This window comes from Tachypleus tridentatus, chromosome 7 (assembly GCF_004210375.1).
Source record: "Tachypleus tridentatus isolate NWPU-2018 chromosome 7, ASM421037v1, whole genome shotgun sequence".
Taxonomy (NCBI): domain Eukaryota; kingdom Metazoa; phylum Arthropoda; class Merostomata; order Xiphosura; family Limulidae; genus Tachypleus; species Tachypleus tridentatus.
This window is the reverse complement of record NC_134831.1, coordinates 122,615,794-122,636,753: the sequence shown is the minus strand read 5'-3', so window position 1 is coordinate 122,636,753 and position 20,960 is coordinate 122,615,794. Positions and strand designations below refer to the sequence as shown.

General features: G+C 33.4%; 1 protein-coding gene across 1 annotated transcript in view; it reads right to left on the bottom strand.

Moving 5' to 3' along the window:
• Positions 1–1,856: 1,856 nt before the first annotated feature.
• Positions 1,857–20,960, bottom strand: part of LOC143256517 (cardioacceleratory peptide receptor-like) — a 70,961-nt gene continuing 51,857 nt past the window's right edge. Inside the window, exons 5-8 of the mRNA XM_076513849.1 lie at positions 19,357–19,644; positions 12,928–13,047; positions 8,345–8,525; positions 1,857–3,381 (exon numbers count right to left, since the gene is read on the bottom strand). Coding sequence (XP_076369964.1) covers positions 3,108–3,381; positions 8,345–8,525; positions 12,928–13,047; positions 19,357–19,644 — 863 coding nt within the window. The 3' untranslated portion in view covers positions 1,857–3,107. The remainder of the gene's footprint in view (positions 3,382–8,344; positions 8,526–12,927; positions 13,048–19,356; positions 19,645–20,960) is intronic.

Below are 20,960 nucleotides of genomic sequence, written 5' to 3'. Positions count from 1 at the left end.
GAGATTACCTGATTATAAACAGCAATAATTTAAACACATTTCTCACGCATGTCTAAGGTACATAAACATTATCTGATATTGAATAAGCTCCCTCTAGTTTTTATTTGTTGTTTCGGATGTTCGCGCAAAGCCACACAGTCCTATCTGTTACTAGTTTCGTGCTAATAGACCAAAGATAAGGCAGCTACTTTATGGCACCCACCGTAAATTCTTAGGTTACTGAAATCGAATAATGGTAGTTTACTGTTGTTTTTATAACACGCTCAATGCCCCGAAGTGCAGTAATTGAAAGCGAACAACAAATTATTTGGTTTAAAATCCGGCATGCAAACGATTAGGCCACACCCGGGCTTCCTCTGTTGTCTACACGGAATGGACATCATTAGAAATCTACGTATAGCATTATGCAGTTTTGTACAAATGTGTTAAAGACTTCTCTTCTTTTCCACCAGAGAAATGACGCAGTTGTATTGTTACAAGATATAGTTAATTTGTATTTAACTTATTGCTACAGTGTATATCTCAGTTGTGCTTAACACCAGGAAACAGAAGAGTTAAGAGTTATTTATCTGTGACGTTATCTGCTTCGCCTCTACGTTTCGCTTGTCCTAAAACCGAGAAATGTACAAGTTAAAAAACTAACAAATCCTTAAAATATTTACAGCTGAGTGTGAGCTAAACATGTTTAAAGAAAGAAATAAACAAATCATAAAAGTGGAATTTACAAAAATTCCAGTTTATTTAATAGAAAGAAAGAAATTCTAGTTTATTTAATGTGTGTGTATGTTTTTTTATAGCAAAGCAACATTGGGCTATCTGCTGAGTCCATCGAGAAGAATCGAATCCATAATTTTAACGTTGTAAATTAGCAAACTTACTGCTGTAACAGCGAGGGACAGTTTATTTAATAAAAATAAGAAAATTCTACCTTGTATTTAACAAAAAAGAAGGAAATCTTTGTTTATTTAATAGAAAAATAATAACTTACGTGTCCTTTTTAATTAATCAAAAAATTGCAGTAAAATCACTGAATTGTTATGCTTAGAAGAACCAGACATTCTGATGTCTGTTTGCGTCCTTGAAATCCTTTCATTTAAAAAAGAGCGATTATCAACACGACTTGTCTTATGTGCCAGCCTCATCTTATAACTAAATGATAATCGCTTCTGATAAGTAATTTGTCTTTCACACTTTGCAATTTAATTAAGTAACTGTGTCACGTGTTAACTGAACACTGCTAGATAATAATAGCATATCCTTTGTCTACTGGCTGTACGAAAGGACTGCAAATTATTTCAGGTCTTGTTAATAAGAACTACATGTTTCCTTAACAACGGTGATAAGAGAGAGTTTCGTTAGAACGTGTGCAAACTTTTGGTCCTTAATATTTGCTTGTATCTCATTGATTCAGACCAAAAATAAATTTTATTTTAGTTAAAACTAGTCCTATACGATGCTTGGTTTCAAAATTAGTAGATTTGTTTGTTTATGTGCAAGCAAAAATTCACACAAAATTATCAGCCTTTTCCCCACAACTTTTAGGGAGGTTCGAACCCAGATTTTTATCACTATAATCACATCAAGCTTATTTCAGAGCCACCCGGCGGCAAATAAGTATGAACTAATCTTCGAGTTGATGAGATGCTATATTTTAATGCTGAAAAAATGTATTATTAAATTACAAAAACAACAACAACTAAATTTAAAGTATGGTATGATGATTATATCACAAATTTAATTAAAAATTCAATTTCGTTATCCAATTTATTACTGTACAATAATCCACATAGTGTTCGTAACATATCCATGAAGCGGAAAACGAGTCCAGAATGAAAAATACAATCACAGAGGTAATCTATTTATTAATAAAAATCTTTCTAGCTTGAATAATAACTTCTACTTAGTTGATTCTAATTTTTCCCGCTAGCTGTCTTGGTTGTTTTTTTCTAATTTTGCACAAAGCTACATGAGGGATATCTACGCTAGCCGTCCCTAATTTAGCAGTGTAAGACTAGAGGGAAGGCAGCTAGTCATCACCACCCACCGCCAACTAGGGCTACTCTTTTACCAACAAATAGTGGGATTGACCGTCACATTATAACGACCCCACGGCTGAAAGGGCGAGCATGTTTGGTGCGACCGTGATTCGAACCCGCAACCCTTATATTATGAGTCGAACGCCCTAACCCACTTGGCCATGCCGGGTACCGCTAGCTGTTTAGATACTTTTATTAATGTGTTTGTGGTGGTTCTACATTATACACAAGTTCACTCGGGGGGGGGGGTATTACCCCCCTCTCTACTTCGATTTTTAACATTACACTTACAAGTATTTACCGGAATGCACAAACTTTCGATTAACATTCAACTGATTGTTTGTAATTATATATATTTTTTTACATGCTGAAGATAGGATGTGTATATTCCGAAACGTTCTATAATTATATTCTTATTCACTACACCTGTGACTACTTATTGCTGTCAAACAGTGCGTGTGTTTTGAACACTATACCGTATTATTAACCCTTTATAAGCTCTTGTAAATAATAGTAGTATCACATATACCGTTGTTATATCATGTTCAATGTTAACACGCATGTAATGGATGAAAATACTTTCAGGGCTAACTAAAGATCGAAAGATATTTCACGAAAAAGAAATATGCTCATAAATATTGTGGTATTTTATAGTTCAATGAGTAAAACAATAAAGAGAAAAACAAAAAGGAACGCACTACTTCTCTCATGGCGTACGAATACGTTCTGAACTTGGTGAAGACGATAAGCAAATCTCATAATTGTCTTTACTTTTTATTTGTTAGGCTCACAGTATAACATTCAAAATTAAATACCACTCTCTCAACATTTGTGTTCTTTAGATCACAAGCTATTCTCGATATCCTACTTAACGTTGTGTTTCAACTTTGAAATTTAAGGAAACGTGTAACACACTACTTTATGAAAAAACTTAGATGTTTGATTCGGGTTAAGGTACCATCTACAACATGTAAATATAGTCCAATATTTTATGACAGAAGCCCACTGAACATTCCATTAACAGAGCTAGACGCTAAACAGCTAGATAAATACAGTAACGTGTTGAAAATATTAGACATTTGAACAGGTTTGATTTTGATTATTTCTTAAGAAGTTATTTCTTGTTCCATTCTTGTCCACTATGTGTCGCTTAAGTATGACATCATTAGATGGGTTGCATTTTAGCGAAAATTGAGACCCAGAATTCCGTCGGTATGACTTGGTTAACGACTCTGTCATGGTGTTTTCCGATGTTCTGTAAACTGTGGTGTCTAATAGAGGGCGCTGCATCGATGGAAAGCAAACACAGATGTTTTTTGCAAGCCAGTTGCAGAACGGTAATTTCCTGTAATAAGTTAATATATAAAAAAGTAAAAAACAATAATTTATCGATATTAAATCGAAGTCATTATTATACATGAAGGACTTAGAGTAAAAGTTCATTAGTATTTTCTCTGAGTTCGACAAAATGTGTCAAAAAAGAAATGATAACATACCAACATAATTTCTTAGAGTGAAATTCTATACAACTGGTAAGTGACGAAAATATTTCTATAAGAAATTTGGAGACCTAACATATAAACATAGGGTGTAAAAAACGAAAGAAAACATGACTTTCTTTTAGCTCATTTCCAAATAAAGTTTGACACGGAAGGGATTAAACTTAACTTATTTTAGTTTGTGTGTGTGTGTGTTAAGTTCCACTCTTAAGATACTGTTCATAAGAGCCTACTAACAATTAATACCGCTACTATGTTCAGTACTCTTTACAAAAATGTGGAGACGAAAATAATGCTACAGTACTGGTGGCAAAGGCCTATTCATCTGCAACAACGTTACAATGTTCAGTAGTATTTACAATACTTCCTGTCGACTATAACACAATAGTGTTGTCAAAGTATGCCGTCAGTTGATATTGTGAACATAATGAAAGTGACTGGAATGACTTATGAAAGTTTGTATTAATATTTAACACATATTAAAAGATATAACAAACATCAAACCCATGCTCAAAAATAATTTGTTAAAAGAAGATTTCAGAACATGGGAAAGTTCGCCTGATTTAAAACATAGGTGGAGTATTGTTATGTTTCCTCTAAACCGTATAGGTGGAGTATTGTTATGTTTCCTCTAAACCGTATAGGTGGAATATTGTTATGTTTCCTCTAAACCGAAAAAGGTGGAATATTGTTATGTTTCCTCTAAACCGTATAGGTGGAGTATTGTTATGTTTCCTCTAAACCGTTTCGGTGGAGTATTGTTATGTTTCCTCTAAACCGTATAGGTGGAGTATTGTTATGTTTCCTCTAAACCGTTTCGGTGGAGTATTGTTATGTTTCCTCTAAACCGTATAGGTGGAGTATTGTTATGTTTCCTCTAAACCGTTTCGGTGGAGTATTGTTATGTTTCCTCTAAACCGTATAGGTGGAGTATTGTTATGTTTCCTCTAAACTGTATAGGTGGAGTATTGTTATGTTTCCTCTAAACTGTACAGGTGGAGTATTGTTATGTTCCCTCTAAACTGTACAGGTAAAGTATTGTTATGTTTCCTCTAAACCGTATAGGTGGAGCATTGTTATGTTTCCTCTAAACTGTATAGGTGGAGTATTGTTATGTTTCCTCTAAACCGTATAGGTGGAGCATTGTTATGTTTCCTCTAAACCGTATAGGTGGAGTATTGTTATGTTTCCTCTAAACCGTATAGGTGGAGTATTGTTATGTTTCCTCTAAACTGTATAGGTGGAGTATTGTTATGTTTCCTCTAAACCGTATAGGTGGAGTATTGTTATGTTTCCTCTAAACCGTATAGGTGGAGTATTGTTATGTTTCCTCTAAACCGTATAGGTGGAGTATTGTTATGTTTCCTCTAAACTGTATAGGTGGAGTATTGTTATGTTTCCTCTAAACTGTATAGGTGGAGTATTGTTATGTTTCCTCTAAACTGTATAGGTGGATTATTGTTATGTTTCCTCTAAACTGTATAGGTGGAGTATTGTTATGTTTCCTCTAAACCGTATAGGTTGAGTATTGTTATGTTTCCTCTAAACCGTATAGGTGGAGTATTGTTATGTTTCCTCTAAACCGTATAGGTGGAGTATTGTTATGTTTCCTCTAAACTGTATAGGTGGATTATTGTTATGTTTCCTCTAAACTGTATAGGTGGATTATTGTTATGTTTCCTCTAAACTGTATAGGTGGAGTATTGTTATGTTTCCTCTAAACCGTATAGGTTGAGTATTGTTATGTTTCCTCTAAACCGTATAGGTGGAGTATTGTTATGTTTCCTCTAAACCGTATAGGTGGAGTATTGTTATGTTTCCTCTAAACCGTATAGGTGGAGTATTGTTATGTTTCCTCTAAACTGTATAGGTGGAGTATTGTTATGTTTCGTCTAAACTGTATAGGTGGAGTATTGTTATGTTTCCTCTAAACTGTATAAGTGGAGTATTGTTATGTTTCCTCTAAACCGTATAGGTGGAGCATTGTTATGTTTCCTCTAAACTGTATAGGTGGAGTATTGTTATGTTTCCTCTAAACCGTATAGGTTGAGTATTGTTATGTTTCCTCTAAACTGTATAGGTGGAGTATTGTTATGTTTCCTCTAAACCGTATAGGTGGAGTATTGTTATGTTTCCTCTAAACCGTATAGGTGGAGTATTGTTATGTTTCCTCTAAACCGTATAGGTGGAGTATTGTTATGTTTCCTCTAAACTGTATAGGTGGAGTATTGTTATGTTTCCTCTAAACTGTATAGGTGGAGTATTGTTATGTTTCCTCTAAACCGTATAGGATGAGTATTGTTATGTTTCCTCTAAACTGTATAGGTGGAGTATTGTTATGTTTCCTCTAAACCGTATAGGTGGAGTATTGTTATGTTTCCTCTAAACCGTATAGGTGGAGTATTGTTATGTTTCCTCTAAACCGTATAGGTGGAGTATTGTTATGTTTCCTCTAAACTGTATAGGTGGAGTATTGTTATGTTTCCTCTAAACTGTATAGGTGGAGTATTGTTATGTTTCCTCTAAACTGTATAGGTGGAGTATTGTTATGTTTCCTCTAAACCGTATAGGTTGAGTATTGTTATGTTTCCTCTAAACTGTATAGGTGGAGTATTGTTATGTTTCCTCTAAACCGTATAGGTGGAGTATTGTTATGTTTCCTCTAAACCGTATAGGTGGAGTATTGTTATGTTTCCTCTAAACCGTATAGGTGGAGTATTGTTATGTTTCCTCTAAACCGTATAGGTGGAGCATTGTTATGTTTCCTCTAATCTGTACAGGTGGAGTATTGTTATGTTCCCTCTAAACTGTACAGGTGGAGTATTGTTATGTTTCCTCTAAACCGTATAGGTGGAGCATTGTTATGTTTCCTCTAAACTGTATAGGTGGAGTATTGTTATGTTTCCTCTAAACCGTATAGGTGGAGCATTGTTATGTTTCCTCTAAACCGTATAGGTGGAGTATTGTTATGTTTCCTCTAAACCGTATAGGTGGAGTATTGTTATGTTTCCTCTAAACTGTATAGGTGGAGTATTGTTATGTTTCCTCTAAACCGTATAGGTGGAGTATTGTTATGTTTCCTCTAAACCGTATAGGAGGAGTATTGTTATGTTTCCTCTAAACTGTATAGGTGGAGTATTGTTATGTTTCCTCTAAACCGTTCTCTTATTAAAAGATTACACCAGAGTAACAAATCACATATTTATACTAAGAGCGTTTTTATTCCTTCTTTTGGTTAATATATTGTTGTATTTTTAACATATATTGTAAACATCATTAGGCTATCACTATAAAACAGAACATTATGTTCGGACATGAGTTGGTTTTTTTCACTTATTTTACCATGTGTACTCAGAAATACGTTAACTCTATGGTAAACGATACTTCTGCGTGTAAATTCCCAAGACTGTAATGCAAGGAATGGAAATGATTTGCAATAGAATTCGATATTTTCTGTACAAAATCACCTTCAAGAGTTTGTAAGTCATGCTAGCAATCAGAAGGAACAGATAAAAACTTACGAGATCAAAGGTATGTGAGATATGCGATGAAAATAATAATTTATGATAATATAATATCCAATATCATACATGATAATAAGGTAGAAATAACATACAACTATCACTTTAGATCACCAGTTTATGAAACAATTACATTTTAGGGTTTGACAAGTTTTGATTTATTACACGAAATAAATGAAATCTTCAGTTGGTCACATACCATGATATGTTTACAATACATTTTTTTTTAGAATGTTTAGATCAATAGAATTTCAAGTATACTTCGAAAGAGAAAGTGAACAATAGCAAATCAAGAAAAGGTCTAACTTTATTTTGTTAATGGGAACATGAGGGTACAACGTGGTAATTGCCAGATTGTAACATTAGGTTTGCAGTGATAATTGCCGTATTGTAACATCAAGTTTGTTTTGATAGTTGCCAGATTGTAATATTTGGTTTGCAGTGATAATTGCCAAATTGTTTGTTTGTTTTTTAATTTCAACGAATAGTTCGATTTACCGCTATATAACGTCCCTACAGCTGAACAGGCGAGCATATTTAGTGTGCCGGGGATTCGAATCCATAACCCTCAGATTATGAGTCGAACGACCTTACCACTTGCCAAATTGTAACATCATATTAATATATTAGTTAAGGTACGTTTCGTTAAAGTATGCGACTGATTCTGTCTGTCATAGCGAGTGCTAAGTTAGAGTATAAACAAAGAAATATGCGCTTTAGTAATTGAACTGATGTACATTTTGAATTGTAATTGATTTTATATTGAAGGTGCTTTACTGGGATCCAATAATAAACAAACAACGAACGATTTAATATATCTACAGTATGGCATTTTTCAGTTTAACAGTTTGAAACACTAACTATTACATTTAGATCCTGTAAGCTGAGGAATAACGTAGTATTGAAACAAAATATAGCTGTTGACTACCTAATGTAGGTTCAGGTACAATCTAGCGTTCAACAAATCATAGCTGTTGACTACCTAATGTAGGTTCAGGTACAATCTAACGTTTAACAACTCATAGCTGTTGACTACCTAATGTAGGTTCAGGTACAGTGTAGTGTTTAACAAAACATAACTGTTGACTACCTAATGTAGGTTCAGGTACAGTGTAGTGTTTAACAAAACATAGCTGTTGACTACATATTTTAGGATCTAATACATCATAGTAGTGAAGAAGACATAAAGTTGTGGTTCTGGTACAAAAGAAAAGTAAATAAACAATAAATAATAGCTATGCCTATGATAGGATTTTGAACTCTTTAGAATCTGTTCTATGCCACTTACCGTAGGTTCCGGTACAGCGTAGTTGTGAAGAAACAGTAGATGATAGGGTTTGCTGCACTGTTGAGGGGCGCTAGACTTTGAACAAATGTTGACACTGCAATGGTAGTCTGATTGTGTTTAATATAGCCGAACACTTGAAGTAAATCGTAGACGAAATATGGACTCCAGCACAGAATAAACACTTGAAACAAAATATTATTGGAAAACAATCAATATAACAATTGCCCAGAATGAACACGTGAAGTAAAATTTTATTAAATAACAATTAATATAACAAGTTCGTTCCCACAATAGCTTCTGTACAGCTACTAAACGACTATAATCTATCTAACGAACTCTGTATAACACATAACATCATAAACAGATATTGTTAAAGAGAACGTTGTCATAATTATCAGATAACGCATGTTTTAGCTTTGTATTTCTCTCAGGTTATTCCACAAGTTATGTCCGAAAATTTAATACAGAAAGTACATCATCATTTCTGTCTTGGTAGAAGGCTTTAATTATTACAATATGTAGTAGGACGTGTATAAAAATGTTCAGACAAATTAAAGAAACTAACCCAACTCCACTTTTTCAGATCATTAATCAAATAAACCCTTGTGAAAATGGATGTGTCTGAGGAACACATCAGGTATATAATGCTTTATGAGTTTAAAAAAGACAATAGTGCAGCAGAAACTACATGAAACATTCAAGGTGTTTATGGTGTGGAGTCTCTCAATGATAGAAAATGTCGAAGGTGGTTACAGAAGTTCAGATCATGTGACTACAGCTTAAGTGATGCACCACGTTTAGGTCGTCCTGTTGAGTTTAATGATGACTTACTGCTGGCTGCACTTGATGAATATTGTGCTGTAGCAGTTAAGGAACTAGCACAGAAGCTTAATTCAACCCATTCAACAATTTACCATAATCTGCAACAGTTTGGAAAGGTGTCAAAACTTGGAAAATGGATTCCCCATGACTTAACAGAAGCCAGTATTAGAGCAAAAGTAGACATTTGCATTTATCTGCACTCTTGTAAACGTAACTCACCTTTTTTGGACATGTTAGCGATTGGAGATGAATAAGGAACACTTTATAAAAATGTTAAGCACCGCAGACAATGGCTCAGTGCAAGTAAACTGGTTAAAGCACAACCCAAAATGGACTTCAAACCTAGGAAAGTCTTGTTAAGCATTCGGTTAACATTCGATATTGTTGGTGTGATCCACTTTGAGTTGCTGCCACTCAGTGTAACGATTACATCAGACTTCTATTGTCCACAGTTAGAGCACTTGAATGTTACACTGAAAGAAAAGAGGCCTGCTTTGATCAGTCGTAAAGGTGTTGTGTTACACCAAGATAATACACGATCCCATACAACAAGGATCACATCTGCAAAGATTGAAGAGCTAGACCAGGAAAAAAAATCCACATTTTCCAGAGGTTGGAACACATAAAGATGTCAAAACTACCCTCCATACATTCTTTTTCTCCAAATCTCGATAATTTTATAGAAGTGACATTCAGAAGCTTGTGAATCGTTGGCAGGAAGTAATTGATAATAATGTAACATACATTTTTGATTAAATAACATTAAAAGCGTTTGAAATCCTTTCTCTTTTACTGAACCTGAAATTGCACATTACTTAAGGCATGACCTGATACACACTTTGTACCACTAATAGCTATATGAATATTGTAAATATATATATGTAAGAATAAACAGAAATAGCGAAGTCATCAACAAGTGTAGGAGAAATGGAACATAATAATGGAAATAAGGAATAATTATGTCTTGGTTACAAGTTTCCAAAAAGTAGCCTTTAAAGGAATACGACAAGAATTATCTGTTGTGAAATGGCAATTGAGGTATTTGGATATACTGATCAGATGTGGAAAATTTTTAAAGAAAATGTTAAATATTTAAGAGAAACGTTCCTTATAGAATGGAAAGGGTAGATTCAAGTAAAACACTCCAGGTTGGCTCACAAAGAGTTTAAAAGATAAAATCAAAGAAAAGCATGACAAATTGAAGAACTTAAACTGACTGGTACGATAAGAGATATAGGAGATAAAGTAAGTTGGTGAAACGGAAAATTAAGACATCAGAAAGAATGTATGAGGAAAGGTTGGTTGAAAATGTAAAAATTAACATTAAGGATTTCTTTAAATGCTTTAAGGGTAAAGAAAATGTTGCAGTAAGGATAGGACCTCTGAAGGGTGATAAAGGAGGGCTATTATCTGATGATTATGAGATAGCTAGATTATTAAATGTTTCTTTCTTCGGTTTTCAGTAAAGAAGATTTAGGCAGTATTACATATCTTGAAAAGTTGATAAAAAGAAATGAGATCAGACAACATGTTTGTTTCCTTTGTTTTTTGAATTTCACGCAAAGCTACACGAAGGCTATCTGCGCTAGCCGTTCCTAATTTAGCAGTGTAAGACTAGAGGGAAGGCAGCTAGTCATCACGACCCACCGCCAACTCTTGGGCTACTCTTTTACCAACGAATAGTGGGATTGGCCGTCACTTTATAACGCCCCCACGGTGAAAGGGCGAGTATATTTGGTGTGATGGAGAATCGAACCCGCGACCCTCGGATTACGAGTCGAACGCCTTAACCCACCTGGCCATGCTTGGCCTCTTGATGAAACTAGTTTCCTGTAAGAAGTTTTTAAAAAGGAAACGTATCTTTTCAGATTCCCAATAATAAACGATATCACATCTAAGGTGACGTTTTTAACTCCAAAATGTGTGTATATATATATATATATCATTATCAGAACATACATAAGAAAGTGTTTTTTTGAAACTCGATAATCTGCAATCTGACGAAAATTAAATTCTAAATTAACATAATACATTTACACCTGTTTTTAGTGTGTCTGCGTCTGAGTGACTTACGAATAGTTTGTTTTTAATATTTGTGTTTGTTTTTCTGATATAAAAGCCACATCGGGCTATCTGCTGTGTCCACCGAAATGAATCGAGCCCTAATATTGCAAACTCCGCAGATTTATCGCTATCCTAGCGGAGAACTCTTTCTTTTTTTGTAACTAAGTCGCATAAGAAACTTAAAAAATAAGGTAAACACCTTCCTTTCCTAAGACTGATGAAACTTACATTTCAGATTAACATTAAATAATCACAGACATGTTGTAGCTCACGAAGAACCAGTTGGTGTATGATAAATGTGTTTGGAAAAAGTCTTTTTTGCCACATTAAACGTTGCGTGATAAATAACTAAACACGTACGGCAAGTTATATTTAAACAACCTGAGTAACATGTGTATAAACAGATAACGGTATACGTTTGGATATTTTGGTATCTTAGGCTTATAATTAAAGAATGGTTTAGTCGACACAGTTGTGTTAAAACTAATCAAACAGAAAGCTCAATGCCAAGGACAAACAGAAAGTTCATTACCAAGGACAAACAGAAGGCTTATTACCAAGGACAAACAGAAGGCTTATTACCAAGGACAAACAGAAAGCTCATTACCAAGGACAAACAGAAAGCTCATTACCAAGGACAAACAGAAAGTTCATTACCAAGGACAAACAGAAAGCTCATTACCAAGGACAAACAGAAAGCTCTACCAATTACCAAGAAGACATACAGGACAGTTAAAACTAATCAAAAGCTCATTACCAAGGACAAACAGAAAGTTCATTACCAAGGACAAACAGAAGGCTTATTACCAAGGACATACAGAAAGCTCATTACCAAGGACAAACAGAAAGCTCATTACCAAGGACAAACAGAAAGTTCATTACCAATGACTATAATTAAAGAATGGTTTAATCGACACAGTTGTCTTAAAACTAATCAAATAAAAAGCTCATTACCAAGGACTATAATTGAAGATGGTTTAGTCGACCCAGTTGTCTTAAAACTAATCAAATAAAAAGCTCATTACCAAGGACTATAATTGAAGATGGTTTAGTCGACCCAGTTGTCTTAAAACTAATCAACCAGAAAGCTCATTACCAAAAACTATAATTAAGTAATGGTTTAGTCGACACAGTTGTCTTAAAACTAATCAAACAGAAAGCTCTCTTCCAAGGACAAACAGAAAGCTCATTACCAAGGACTATAATTAAAGAATGGTTTAGTCGAGACAGTTGTCTTAAAACTAATCAAACAGAAAGCTTATTACCGAGAACTATAATTAAAGAATGGTTTAGTCGAGACAGTTGTCTTAAAACTAATCAAACACAAAGCTTATTACCGAGAACTATAATTAAAGAATGGTTTAGTCGAGACAGTTGTCTTAAAACTAATCAAACACAAAGCTTATTACCGAGAACTATAATTAAAGAATGGTTTAGTCGACACAGTTGTCTTAAAACTAATCAAACACAAAGCTCATTACCGAGAACTATAATTAAAGAATGGTTTAGTCGACACAGTTGTCTTAAAACTAATCAAACAGAAAGCTCATTACCAAGAACTATAATTAAAGAATCGTTTAGTCGACACAGTTGTCTTAAAACTAATCAAACAGAAAGCTCATTACCGAGAACTATAATTAAAGAATGGTTTAGTCGACACAGTTTTCTTAAAACTAATCAAATAGAAAGCTCATTACCAAGGACTATAACTATCGTCATCTTAACTGTTTTCACTTTCGCCCGAGGGATGATCCCCCTGGAACTCACTCTTCGATGCTCTCCTTCACTAACGGGCATCCTGCACTCCATTGTGTTTCCTGAAAATTACAGGAACCAGTTACAACTTTGTACTTATAAGAAACTTATAATTATTATTTTTTCTACTGTCAGACATTAATACAAGCCACCATTAATGATAAAACACATTATCCTCAGATTGTAATTAAACTTTTCAAAACGTTTTACTGTTGTCAAATTGTCTCTTTCTCTTTGTTTAATTGTATTTGTTACTGAAAGGTATCTTAACACAAAAATCTTTGCTAAATTGTATTTGTTACTGAAAGGTATCTTCACACAAAAATCTTTGCTAAATTGTATTTGTTACTGAAAGGTATCCTCACACAAAAATTTTTGCTAAATTGTATTTGTTACTGAAAGGTATCTTCACACAAAAATCTTTGCTAAATTGTATTTGTTACTGAAAGGTATCTTTACACAAAAATCTTCGCTAAATTGTATTTGTTACTGAAAGATATCTTCACACAAAAATTTTTGCTAAATTGTATTTGTTACTGAAAGGTATCTTTACACAAAAATCTTCGCTAAATTGTATTTGTTACTGAAAGGTATCTTCACACAAAAAGTTTTGCTAAATTGTATTTGTTACTGATAGGTATCTTTACACAAAAATCTTCGCTAAATTGTATTTGTTACTGAAAGATATCTTCACACAAAAATTTTTGCTAAATTGTATTTGTTACTGAAAGGTATCTTCACACAAAAATCTTCGCTAAATTGTATTTGTTACTGATAGGTATCTTTACACAAAAATCTTCGCTAAATTGTATTTGTTACTGAAAGATATCTTCACACAAAAATTTTTGCTAAATTGTATTTGTTACTGAAAGGTATCTTTACACAAAAATCTTCGCTAAATTGTATTTGTTACTGAAAGGTATCTTCACACAAAAAGTTTTGCTAAATTGTATGTGTTACTGAAAGGTATCTTTACACAAAAATCTTTGCTAAATTGTATTTGTTACTGAAAGGTATATTTCAAATTTTATTTTTCCTTTTCTTTCACTTGCAGATTATCGCTGAGCTCGTTAATGTTTTGCTTTTCTTCTTAAGAAACAAACCATACCTCTTTCTCTTTTCTAGTAAAGTTAAATTAAATCGAAATAACTATTATTTTATTTTTTGTAATATATCTATTTCTATCAGAAAATTTTTCTTTTTTAGTGAGAGATTCCGTATGTTTTTGTAACTTCTTGATATTAAAGTTTCTATGTGACATCTTTAGCTGCTCTTCAAAACACTGCAATTATTACTTCTTCATATAAAAGTGTCTTCAAAATTATTGTAAAGTCTTTTCAACAAAATAATCTAAATACAGAAATTGTTTTGTCTTCTTTTGTATTTCGCACAAAGTTACACGAGGTCTATCTGCACTAGTTGTCCCTAACTTGGCAGTGAAAGAATAAAAGGAAAGCAGCTAGTCATCACCCCCCCCCTACCTCCAATGTTTGGGCTACTCGTTTATCAGCGAACAGTGAGATTGAAAATCACACTATAATAGCCCCATGGCTGAAAGAACGAGTAGGTTCGATGACGTAGGTTCGACTACCAGATTGCGAGTCGAGCGCCCTAACCACAAGACCTTTAAAAGTAGGAAAGTTAATGCGACTTAAGATTAGCTTTTCGGTCTTAAAATGAACATCTATATTCTCTAAGCTTTGTTTATTCACAAGAAAACTGAAGCATTGGGAATATGTAATGAAACGAGACACAGTTTACTGTTTATAAACAGTATGTATACTATAAACTCCATAACAGTATCCTCTATAACTTTATACCGAAAGAAACGCTACAATTGAGAAGGCTGGTAAGTATAGCCTAAAACACATCTCATGACGTAAGACTTGTACCATCTGGCAGGTAAGAAAAGTTGGTAGGTTGCAGTCAAGATGTGTACACAAATAAGTTTTTGTTTGTTTGTTTTCAATAACTTGTAAAAATACATTCTTGTTTTGTTTCCAGTCCTACAGTCAGTGGATGCTTTTGTTTGGTAAGAATTCACTACATAGAATTATTTGTGTAATAAAGATTCTTCCTGCAGAGTTATACATGTAATAAAGATTCATCCTGTAGAGTTATACACGTAATAAAGATTCATCCTGCAGAGTTATACACGTAATAAAGATTCATCCTGCAGAGTTATACATGTAATAAAGATTCATCCTGTAGAATTATACATGTAATAAAGATTCATCCTGTAGAGTTATACATGTAATAAAGATTCATCCTGTAGAGTTATACATGTAATAAAGATTCATCCTGTAGAGTTATACATATGGTAAAAATTCATCCTGTAGAGTTATACATGTAATAAAGATTCATCCTGTAGAGTTATACATGTAGTAAAGATTCATCCTGTCGAGTTATACATGTAGTAAAAATTCATTCTGTAGAGTTATACATGTAATAAAGATTCATCCTGTAGAGTTATACATGTAGTAAAGATTCATCCTGTAGAGTTATATATGTAGTAAAGATTCATCCTGCAGAGTTATACATGTAATAAAGATTCATCCTGCAGAGTTATATATGTAGTAAAGATTCATCCTGCAGAGTTATACATGTAATAAAGATTCATCCTGCAGAGTTATACATGTAATAAAGATTCATCCTGCAGAGTTATACATGTAATAAAGATTCATCCTGTAGAGTTATACATGTAATAAAGATTTATGCTGTAGAGTTATACATATGGTAAAAATTCATCCTGTAGAGTTATAGATGTGGTAAAGATTCATCCTGTAGAGTTATACATCTGGTATTTTTTTTTACATTGAACTGTTTGTGTCAAAAGGACACATTCTGTAGAGCTCTCCCTGTGGTAATGATTTGTTACATAAAAATTATTTGTCTGATTGATTCTTTATAAGGAATTAAACACTGAGCTATTTGTGCTTTGCTCATCACGGGTATCGAAACCCAGTTTGTAACGGTGTGAGCATGCAGACATACCGCTGTGCCATTGGGGAGGTGAGCATATTTGTAATTTAGCACAAAGCTACACAATGGATTGTCTCAACTCTGCTCACCACGGGTGTCGAAACTCGGATTCTAGCGGTGTGAGACCACAGACATACCACTGTGTCACTAGGGAGCGTGTGGTAAAGATGCATTTTGTATATTTATTTGAGAAGTTCACTTTTCTTGATTGTAAAGCTAAAAACAAAATATCAAATGTAAAAAAATCTAGATTATTATATTGTTCACATAAACACATTAATTTGTTAATTTAAGTTACCGTTCTGTCGCTAAAACACAAATTAGAATTCATAGTAGAGTTTACAGCTTTCTGAGTCTATCATACGCTAATAATTTTCTTGGTTAATTGGTTTATAAAATATATATATATCGTAAATTATTTTATATTTAGCTCATATTTAGGATTAAGTGTTTTTCTTTTTCCTGATTTTGCTTTGCCTTAATTTTCTCATGCGGTTTGGCAAACATAATTGCATTTTTCTTTTATTTTTAGTACCCTATTTTACGCCTTGCATCGTAATTAATTAGGTGATTACAACTCTGTTTCCGTTGCTATACAGACCCGGTATGGGAAGGTGGTTAAAGCACTCGATTCGTAATCTGAGGTTCGCGGGTTCGAATCTCCGTCACACCATACATGCTCGCCCTTTCAGCCGTGGGAGCGTTATAAAATGTGACGGTCAATCCTACTATTCGTTAGTAAAAGAGTAGCCCAAGAGTTGGCGGTGGGTGATGATTACTAGGTGCCTTTCATCTAGTCTTACTCTGCAAAATTAGGGACGGCTGGCGCAGATAGCCCTCGTGTTGCTTTGCTCGAAATTCAAAAGAAACAAACCAAACCCTTGCTATGTACATATATACAAATTCTTATTGCAAACATATCTGAGCCATAGTACTAATACTATATCAATTACCTTAAAAGGTAAGAGAAACAGAATAATATTCAACACAAACCTTAACAGTTATCAGATAACTAAAATCAGTGATATCGAGAAAACCCACTTGTAGAGAAAAATATATATGTAAAAACGGCTCGTTTGGGTTGAGAAAACTGTTTACGTAGAGGAGCGAACAACGTTTCGACCTTCTTCGGTCATCGTCAGGTTCACAAAGAAAGAAAGAGGTAGCTGACCGGTAGCTGATCACATGTTTGTGTAACTGAGTGTCGAAATGTAGAGGGCGTGCTTAGATGTTTGTTCATATAATTTTATATTAATTATTTTATTATTATTATTTAGTATATTATTTTTAATATGGGTATAAAGGTGGTCCTTTGTATTGGTTTATCTTGGGCTTAACTTGTTGTATAAGTGAGGCACAAACCGTAGAAAACATTATACACACACACCCAGACAGAAAGCAAAATCAACCAAGAAAAGTAAATATATCTCACGAGTAAAAATCACGAAACCATATACTGCCGCATACCATATATTCCTGACATCAGCAGAAAAATAACCAACATTTGGCAAAAACTAGTAACAAAATATGACTTTCCAGTTAATACCAAATTTATTCAAAACCAGGCACAAAACTGAGGTCTATACTATGTAAAAACTACACTGACAAACACCACACCAACATTATTTATAAAATACAATGTGATAACTGCCACGACTTCTACATTGGAGAAACAAGTAGAAAAATGGAAACCAGATTCAAAGAACATAAGAAAGTGACCTTCATACGTTTTCAACATTGCAAGTCAAATAAACACAACATAACCATAGAAAACACTCAAATACTAAATAAAGAAACAAACATAAACAAACGCAAAATTAAAGAAACTTTACTTATACAACAACTTAAACCCAAAATAAACCAATACAAAGGAACACCTTTATACCTATATTAAAAGTAATAAAATAAATAACATAAAAATAAAATAATTAATATAAAATGATATATTCAAACATCTAAGCACGCCCTCTACATTCCGACACTCAGTTACACAACCCCTTTCAAACATGTGGTCAGCTTCCGGTCAGTTACCTCTCTCTTTCTTTGTGAACCTGACGATGACCAAAGAAGGTCGAAACGTTGTTCACTCCTCTACGTAAAAACTTTTCTCAACCCAAACGAACCGTTTTTACATATAGATAATTAAAATACTTATTCACTATTAAGATAACTAATTTAAAATGTTATTCAATCAAAAACCACGTTCTTATTTGAATATTGTTTGTTTGTTTTTGGAATTTCGCACAAAGCTAGTCGAGGGCTATCTGCGTTTGCCGTCCTTAATTTAGCAGTGTAAGACGAGAGGGAAAGCAGCTAGTCATCACCACCCACCGCAAACTATTGGGCTACTCTTTTACCAACGAATAGTGAGATTGACCGTCACATTATAACGCCCCCACGGCTGGGAGGGCGAGCATGTTTGGCGCGACGCTTGCGCGAATCCGCGACCCTCGGATTACGAGTCGCCTTACTCGCTAGACCATGCCGGGCCTATTTGAATATAAACTATTAACTAAGATTTCAAACATCAAATGCAAACATTCCCATGGTTAAAGCAGCCTAACAGTTAATTATTAATTACTTTGATTGCTCTTTCTTATTAACTTAATTATCGAATTAACGGCTTCTTACTTAAAACTCTAGCATAAATTTTTATAAAACATCTTGTTGTGATATGATACGCATGTATATATATATATATATACACAATAAATATAAACGCTTATTTTAAAGCTTTAGGCTTAACCGAACTTGTGTAATTATTAATAAAAATTAGTTCACGATAGACCAGTATTTTAAATATTGGCAAAATAAATATGGTGAAGAGCACGTGAAAAGATAGAGTTCGTTCGCTCTCATTGGAGGGAAGATTTAGCCTTGCAGATATCGCAAGTCGAACATAACGGTAAGTTACGATGTACATACACAAATCAATATTTGTTTGTAAATCATGAAAGGTAAATTAAATACAAGCAAATACATAACCACATGATGAAAAGTGTCTTACATAGAAGGTTTACTTGATGGTTTTGGAAGGAAATTTCAGCAATAAAAGAATGTTAAGAATTCTTTCTTTATACCTGTATTATGTCTTAGACCCGTATCAATGTCTTAGCATTACGAGTCCTTATACTTACTTACCTCTTATCTGCCAGAAGGCCTCACGACGGCTTTCTAACCTATTATAAAAGTTATGAGACTACAACACAAAAAACTGCCAAAATTCAGGATATATTAGTGTTAATATTTAAAAGTTTGACGTTTTGTGTTTGAATTACATTGAAATTTTGAAAACGGTTCTAACATTGCACTTATGATAATTCTATTTATATTGCACTTTGTTTAGGATTAATTCGTGAAATTACTTTGTATAAAAAGAAATTGTGCACCTTTAGACAAAAAAGTTGTTCTCTTTTGCTTTGAATAATTTATTGGTCCACTTTTGGCCCAGATAGTCCAAACGATAACAGCATAACAAATAGAAATGATAATCGTTGGGAGAAAAAAAACGGAAATGGCCACCAGGGTGAAGTAGATTTTCCACTGCCAAGGTTGAAGTTCTGCCCAGCATTGAAACTTGCCACTTTTCTTGGATTCTTTGTAGAGGAACAGAGAAGGAGCAGATGCGATGGCACTGAGAACCCATGCACTTATAATAAGTAGGCGAGCTCGCTTCCCTAAGAGAATTGCGAAAAGAAAAAATAATCATACAGAAAATTATCACAGAGACCAAGTCTGCGTCCTTTGAATAATATTAGATTTTTCTCTTAGGAATTAGTTGATCGTTGGCACTTGAAAGATTGAAGTAACGCAATGATAAACGATTTTGATAACTTAAGAGGAACCTCTCCATTCCATAACTATTTTTAGAGTTTCAGTGGTATAAAGGTCATGTTATTCATTGTTCCAGTAATGTGGATATTGAGTTTTCAATATTTCCGTATTGTATGAATCTCATTATTCAATATTTCAATGGTGTATATATTATATTTTGAATCTTATTTATTATTTCAGTAATGTGAAAATTGTGCTAGTCAGTATTTCAGTATTGTAGGAATCTTATTATTTATTATTTCAATAATGTGAAAATTGTGTGAGTCAGTATTTCAGTATTGTAGGAATCTTATTATTTATTATTTCAATAACGTGAAAATTGTGTTAGTCAGTATTTTGGTATTGTAGGGATCTTATTATTTATTATTTCAATAATGTGAAAATTGTGTTAGTCAATATTTCAGTATTTAGGAATCTTATTATTTATTATTTCAATAACGTAAAAATTGTATAAGTCAGTATTTCAGTATTGTATTGTATCATTGTTGTGGAGATGGTATTTTTCAATGTTTTGGTATTGTGGAGATGATGTTTTTCAATATTTCATTATTGTGGAGATTATGTTTTTGAATGTGTCATTATTGTGAAGATGACGTTTTCCAGTGTTTCATTCTTGTGGGCATGATGTTTTTCAATGTTTCGGTATTGTACAGATGACGTTTTCAATGTTTCGTTGTTGTGGAAATGACGTTTTCTAATGTGTCGGTATTGTGAAGATGGTGTTTTTCAATGTTTCATTATTGTGGAGATGACGTTTTAAATATTTCGGTATTGTGGAGATAATGTTTTTCAATGTTTCGGTATTGTGGAGATAATGTTTTCAATGTTTCATTATTGTAGAAATGATGTTTTCAATGTTTCATTATTGTGTAGATGATGTTTTTCAATGTTTCTATATTGTGGAGATGGTGTTTTTCAATGTTTCTATATTGTGGAGATGATGTTTTTCAATGATTCATTATTGTGGAGATTATGTCAATGTTTTTCTTTTACTGCAGCCATCAACTCAACAATTGTAATTGTTTACCTCACTATTAATCTAACATTTCAGTTTTTGACGATCCTTACAAGTTGTTGATAACAGAAAATACACATGAACAATGTTTAATAACTAAAACTAAGAATGTGGAATAATGACATAAACAAAAGTATTAGATTT